This window comes from Eriocheir sinensis, chromosome 6 (assembly GCF_024679095.1).
Source record: "Eriocheir sinensis breed Jianghai 21 chromosome 6, ASM2467909v1, whole genome shotgun sequence".
NCBI classification, from domain to species: domain Eukaryota; kingdom Metazoa; phylum Arthropoda; class Malacostraca; order Decapoda; family Varunidae; genus Eriocheir; species Eriocheir sinensis.
Genome location: NC_066514.1, coordinates 14,038,093 through 14,045,214, shown reverse-complemented (window position 1 = coordinate 14,045,214; position 7,122 = coordinate 14,038,093). Strand labels below are relative to the sequence as shown.

At 43.8% G+C, this 7,122-nt stretch overlaps 1 protein-coding gene across 1 annotated transcript; it reads right to left on the bottom strand.

Annotated features, from left to right (window-relative positions):
* Positions 1 to 5,025: 5,025 nt before the first annotated feature.
* Positions 5,026 to 6,784, bottom strand: LOC126987091 (uncharacterized). Its single transcript, XM_050843776.1, has 3 exons — positions 6,497 to 6,784; positions 5,986 to 6,120; positions 5,026 to 5,695 (listed from the first exon to the last, which is right to left on the bottom strand). The coding sequence occupies exons 1-3, from the start codon at positions 6,757 to 6,759 to the stop codon at positions 5,026 to 5,028; spliced, it is 1,068 nt and encodes a 355-aa protein (XP_050699733.1). The 5' UTR covers positions 6,760 to 6,784.
* Positions 6,785 to 7,122: the final 338 nt, after the last annotated feature.

Here is a 7,122-nt window from a genome sequence, read left to right as displayed (position 1 = left end):
CTCCATGAGAACGGGATCAGTGTGTCCTATGATAGAGTCCTCGAAATATCAGCCCAGCTGGGAGAGGCTGTGGTGGCACAGTATGTGGAAGATGGAGTCGTCTGCCCACCAGTCCTGAAAAAGCATGTGTTCACGACTTCAGCAGTGGACAATATTGACCACAATCCGACTGCAACTACAGCCCAATCTTCCTTCCATGGCACCAGCATATCCATCTTTCAGCATCCAAACTCCGAATACCCAGGTGAAGAACGCGAACCACTGAAAATCAATACAGATATGAGGGTGAATAAGGTTCCAGAGCTTCCTGAGGATTTTACCAACGTCCGACCAGCCTACATCACCAAGAATCCCAATCCTCCTGGACTAGGAAGCCATTCATACCCAGCACCCGAGTCAATCCAGTCACATGAAGGAAGATTATATCTGGCTGGAAAAGGTGTCCCTCCGTGAGACCATTGGTGACGGGGTCAATATTTCATGGGCAGCCCACCATGCATCACGGAAGAGGAGCCAGTCATTTGAAGTGAGCATTGCCTCACTGATGCCTTTGGTTCGTGACCAGGCTCACTCAGTTGCGACCATCAAGCACTGCATGCAGAAGATTCGAGACACAGTGGCTTTCCTTAACCCAGGACAGACCCCAGTGATAGCTGCTGACCAGCCACTGTTTGCTCTGGCCAAGCAAATCCAGTGGCAATGGCCTGAGTATGGAGAGGACAAGTTCGTCATCATGTTCGGGGGACTCCATATAGAGATGGCTGCACTGCGGTCACTAGGAACGATGCTAGAAGGCAGTGGCTGGACCAGTGCCATTCCTGAAGCAGGGGTGGCGTCATCAGGTACAGCAGAGTCATTTCTGGCTGCGTCAAGTGTCACCAGTACAAGACTTGCCCACCAGATCACAGCATGCGGCCTGTATACCCTGATGAAAGAAGCTTACCGAGACTACTGTTCTGAGACTGAGATGTCAGGTAGCTTGCCTCTGACCTTTGATGACTGGCATGCTAAGCGGAGAAGCGTGAGTCCACAGTTCCAGTTTTGGAATATGGTGTTGGATATGGAGCTAGCAATATTCCTCCTGATCCGTTCTTTCAGGGAAGGAGACTTCGAGCTGTACCGAGAAGCCCTGTCAGAACTGATTCCGTACTTCTTTGCAAACAACAACACCAACTATGCCAGATGGCTTCCAGTGCACTTGCGAGACATGATGTCTCTTGACCAGCAGCATCCAGAAGTCGCCAAAGAGTTTCACAAAGGGAACTTTGTCGTTCACAAGTCTAAAAGAGAGTTCTCTGCCCTGGCGATAGATCAAGCCCATGAACAAAATAACGCTGTCATTAAAGGCGACGGAGGAGCTATCGGTCTGACTGAGGATCCTGGAGCATTAAGAAGATGGATGGTGGCTGGACCTGAAGTGAGCCGCCTAGTTGCTGCCTATGAGGCCGTATCCTGTGTGAAGGATGCAACCATCACGAACAACCATCACGAGCAGAATCCAAGTGCCCAGAGAAGATTTGCTGAGAAGGTTGAATCACTGCTAAGAGTGTTGAAGGAGATGGGCAACCCTTTCCAAGAAGAATCAGCTGAGCTACTAGTTTTAGACACGAAGAACATTGCAGATCCAGCCCTTGCAGAGCTGGTTGGCACACATCATAAACAAGGAAAACAACAATTCTGTTTATTCATGGAAGGTCTGAAGAGTAAAGATACAAGTTCATTCTACCAACCCATCAAAAAGAACAAGGTTGCTTTCTTCAAAGAAGAGAAGGCTGCAAACAGTTCCAAGGAAAAGGCACTGAAAGACGACTGCCACCTGTTCTCCAGACTATTCATTTCGTGCCAAGTCAGAGAGTGTGATTTGCAAGACTTCTTCAGGCATGAAAACCAGGCAGCTCCTGCCTCGCTCAGTGATGGTGGCAAGCTCCATACATCTCAGAAATCACAGCTCACTGAAATTCTTCAAACCAAGGTTACTCTGCCAGACAGAGAACCATACGGAGATGTCATCATAATTGATGGTTCAGCGCTCATCAATGCCGTGCCTCCGCGGAGCTCAAAGCCATTTAAAGACTACGCCAAGGAAGACATCCTGCCGAAAGTGGAATCATATGGTGCCAAATACAATCGGGTGGACATAGTATTCGATGTCTTTAAGAAGTCAAGTCTGAAGTCTGAAACCAGGTCCAAAAGAGGACGAGAGATCAGAAGGAAAGTGACAGGAACATGCAAGACACCACAAAACTGGAAAAGCTTTCTGCGAGATGACAGCAACAAGACTGAGCTCTTTCATTTCCTTGCAGAGAAAATATGTGAAGCTGATACAAAAAGCACCATCATTGTGACAAAGGGAGACAATGCCATCAGCAATAGAATGAAATCCCTGGATGCTTTAGCTCCATGCTCTCACGAGGAAGCAGACACCAGAGTGTTTGTACATGCCAGGGATGCAACTTTAGAAGGTAGCAAGTTCATCATCATCAAAGCAAATGACACTGATGTCGTTGTGATAGCAGTATCAACACTGCCATTCCTACAAGAGCTTGGTCTGGAAAGTATGTGGGTTGCCTTTGGGCAAGGAGCCAATGCAAGGTGGATTCCAGTTCATGAGATAGTGGTTGCAATAGGGCCAGAGAGAGTCAGTGGCATCCTTTTCTTTCATGCTTTTACAGGCTGTGATGTCGTTTCTGGTTTCCGTGGGAAAGGAAAGAAGTCTGCATGGTTGACGTGGAATGTATGTAATGATGTCAGCAAAACCTTCATGAAACTCAGCCACTGCCCGCGATAAGTTTCTGATGATGACCTGTACAAGCTAGAGCAGTTTACTGTCCTGATGTACGACAGATCCAGTGCAGCTAGTAGTGTTGACGAGGCAAGGCTGGATCTCTTTGCCCGCAAGCAGAGGTCTTATGATGCAATTCCACCAACCAGAGCTGCCCTCATGGAGCATGCAAAGCGTGCTGCCTACCAGAGTGGGATCATCTGGGGCCAGGCAACTATCCCCAACCCAGAAACCAGCACTCCTGCCGACTGGGGTTGGATTCGAACAGGAGAGACGTGGCAGATATGCTGGACAGCCCTTCCCCCAATTGCAGCATGCTGTCAGGAACTGACAAAGTGCTCCTGCAAGAAAGGCTGCACCCGGAGATGCAAATGCTTCCGCTCAGGACTCTCTTGCACTGCTCTGTGTAGTTGTGTGTGTGAGCAGTAGCAGCGTGCTGAACTGAAAACACATAAACTCACTTTGGGACATTCCAAAATGTTTTGATGCATTATTATTTCGGTATTAATGGGGTGTTGTTTTTTTCTGCTCCAGTATGTGTCCGTCCATTTATATTGTATGTTCAAATGTTCAATGCTATGTTTTAAAAGTGTTTTATTATTTGAATGTTGGGTGAACTCTCAGGACTCTTGAACTGCTCTGTTTAGCTGTGTGTGTGGGCAGTAGCGACCTACAGTGTACTGAGCTGAATTCAGTACACAGTCACATGAACTCACTTCGGGACATTAAGAAATGTTTTGATGTATTATTATTTCTGTATTAATCGGGTGTTCTCCTTTTCTATGCCAGTTTGTGCAACATAATGACTCCGTCCAATAATTTTGTATGTGCAAATACCCAGTGCTATTCATGTACACTGTAAGTGCTTGATTGAATCTCTGATTAAACGTGTTTTATTGTTTGAATTTGCTTTCTTTTATCTAAGCATTGCCAAAAGCTTTTGAAAGTGGCAAAAATGAATTCAGCATGCCAAAAAACATACAATTTGACATCAAGATCACTCAAATCGGCCTGGTAGATCCTTATTTATGCGATAATGCATTCTCGGAAGCTCAATTTGGCGGCCATCTTGAAAAATGGCCGCCATCTTGGATTTTCAGGCGGCTAGTCGGACAGATTTGTAAAGTATGCCTTTGAGTGTCATCATGCCAATTTTGGTGCTTGTATCACCATGTGCATGATTTTCCTATAATCCGCCCCACTATAAGGGGTGACTCCAACAAACTTGCTGCGCGCTGTGATTCTCGCCGTTCTTAGAGGTTAAGGGGTGACTCCAACAAACTTGCTGCGAGCTGTGATTTTCGGCGTTCTTAGACATATCACCTGTGTGTGTGTGCGCTCGCCGTTATTTGTGTATGAATGCACGTATCCGTCGTGTGCGTTGTGTCATGCTGTATAGTGTAGTTATTTTTTCTCAAGGTAAATATTTAACGTGAAAGGGCTATATATAAGAATTTATCATGTTTTATTTCTTTATCATGCTAAGAATAGGTATATCTATGTGTCTGTCTGACTCTGCGTCTCTGTCTGATCGTGTAGTAATTTTTTCTCAAGGTAGATATAATATAATGTGAAAGGGCTTTATATATTCACTCAAAATGTTTTTTTTTTTTATTAATTGTATTTATATGACACCCTCTTCTCTCTCTCTCTCTCTCTCTCTCTCTCTCTCTCTCTCTCTCTCTCTCTCTCTCTCTCTCTCTCTCTCTCTCTCTCTCTCTCTCTCTCTCTCTCTTCTGCGAACTACTGCATTAGTTTCTTCACTCATTATATATATATATATATATATATATATATATATATATATATATATATATATATATATATATATATATATATATATATATATATATATATATATATAATGGGGGTGGAATTAATGAATATTTCTTAAACCAGTTGAACATATATTATTTCACACACAGTAACTTACTTATGGTCAAAAGAATACGTACTATTGTCTCAGTGGCCAGTTCCATGCGACTTTGCATTGGCTACGTTGTCGGCAATGTCAGCTGACAAACTTCGTGGCCGTTTGGTTTTGCGGTCTTTTGCAACACCACTGGCTCGGCGTCCTTTTCCAAGAGGTGCTGCTCCTCTTGGTTTGCCTGGCCCTCGCCGTGAAACCGAGCTTGGCTGGCACGGAATTTTTCCTCGGCCAGCTCCATTAGTGCATAGACCGCTACCTACACTGTACAGTATGCTATTGAGCATGTTTGTACTCTTTACCATGTTCAGTCTCTTTATGGCTGTTTTGAGGCTGAGCCAGTGTTTTCATCCCCGTATTTATCATTTAGAGTTTGAAGAGTTGCCATGAATTCATTCAATTCTCCACTCCGATTATTAGAACTCTTCACTTTACGATCCAACATTGGCTGGTCGTGCATAGCACTAAGCTCTGCAGCTGTAGAAATGGAGTCATTTTCCAACAGTGGTTGGTCATACATACATTCTGCAGCTGCAGAGGTGGAGTAATTTTCTTTATGCACTTTTTTTGGTGTTTCCAGCAATCCCTCGAAAAAACTTGCTGGAGGGGTTTTTTCCTCGCCCACTGCCACAGACGCCAGCCATCGCCTGTTTTCACTTGTGGCAGTGAAAACTTGGGGCAGAACTACCATGCTGTGCTCTGCACACGCGGCTTGATGTTTGCAGAGCGAGCCAGTCTGTCCCACAACGCACTCGCAAAAGCCAGTTTGCATGTCCACTTTGTATTGAACTGAAGCCTTAGACTGACTTGCTACTTGAAATTTTCCTCCTCCTAGGGGGGTTACTGCATCCAGGGAAAGTGTGCCCATACTGATGTTCTTCACTTTCCGTCTCCCTAGTGCAACGTCTACCAGTCTTTTTTTCATGTAGCCGTTGAATATTTCGGCCATGAAAACAATAAGTTGCACAGGGTTGTATGCCTTGCATCTGAAATAATGAAACAAAATATGATATACACACACACACACACACACACACACACACACACACACACATTACAAACTAATTCATAAACCACAGTCGACATGTATTCATTAATACTTCCTTCAATGATAGTCTTACATAAATGAAACTAATGTATTTGTTTTAGGAAATCAATAATTGCATTTAAGCTATGTGCATGCTTTTCCAGCAGTCATTTGACCTGGGGATAAATTGTAATACCCCACGTATACAAAATGCAATATTGAAAATAATTGTCTCCCTTAAATGCTTACCTGTTAAGAACAACTTCCTTTATGATGCACATGGTTGCCTCGCAGAAATTGTTCGTATGGTGACCCCGTAGCATTGCACCTTCCCTGAACGCAATGGCCCACTCTTCCCTCCTATCCATTAATGATTGTAGATAGCTGAAAAGCGAAGAAAGAGTAATATCAATAGCTTAATACACCAATACACCAAAATGTATAAGTTCATTGTAGGTAACAATTGCTACTGCATAGTTTTCTGAATAGATAGTGATGCTTGTGGTATCTATGATAATTATTATTATAATTGTTGTTAGTGTTATTAATGAGACGCCTGCTGCTACTATAGTATATTATACGCTACTACTGCTACTACTACTACTACTACTACTACTACTACTACTACTACTACTACTACTTATTAGTAATATTAGTATTAGTAATATAATGACGTTGAGAGGTATGATGATATGCTCATGTGCTTTTCTTTTAAAAAAAAACTTTTGTAGCGAATGAGATTAATAGAATTTAACAATACCTGCTGAAGTTGGTGTACCTCTGTGAAAGAGGATTAGCTTTGAACTCTTGCCAAGCTTTGAAGAAATCACCCTTCGATGATGCATATACCAGTGACTTCACGGTAGCCATCATCTCCTGGCGATCCTCCTTTTTTATGGCATGTTTGGAGTCTAGTAGCCATCGCCACACTTGCTGGAGTACGTGAAAAACACACAAAAACTGTCGAGCTGCAGGCCAGGTTGCTGCCAAGGCTCCTTTCATAGCGCTGCAGTTGTCGGTCATGAACGTTTCTGGTGACTGTGTCCCATAGAACGCATTTTCTCCGACAGCTAGTTTTACCATACGAAAGCCTGTAATGAGAAAAAAAGCGGTTACAGATGTATACGAATCTCTCTCTCTCTCTCTCTCTCTCTCTCTCTCTCTCTCTCTCTCGCAAAACACACACACACACACACACACACACACACACACACACACACACACACACACACACACACAACGGGATAATACAGGTGCTCGGTAATTGTGTTAGGCTGAACAATAGACAAGGAAACATCACGCTATACATTTGATAAACATGCTCTCACCTTTCGTAAGCATTGCTGCATTTAGGGAAGATGTAAACAGCAGAGCAAGAGGAGCAGC

What these genes read in the sequence shown, in the direction of transcription:
- LOC126987091 (XM_050843776.1), bottom strand. Translation starts at nt 6,759, where the DNA reads ATGACCGACAACTGCAGCGCTATGAAAGGAGCCTTGGCAGCAACCTGG. An exon ending in AGGTACACCAACTTCAGCAG is followed by an intron (nt 6,121 to 6,496) that starts GTATTGTTAAAT and finishes TTCGCTTTTCAG; the next exon opens with CTATCTACAATCATTAATGG. An exon ending in AAGGAAGTTGTTCTTAACAG is followed by an intron (nt 5,696 to 5,985) that starts GTAAGCATTTAA and finishes TCATTATTTCAG; the next exon opens with ATGCAAGGCATACAACCCTG.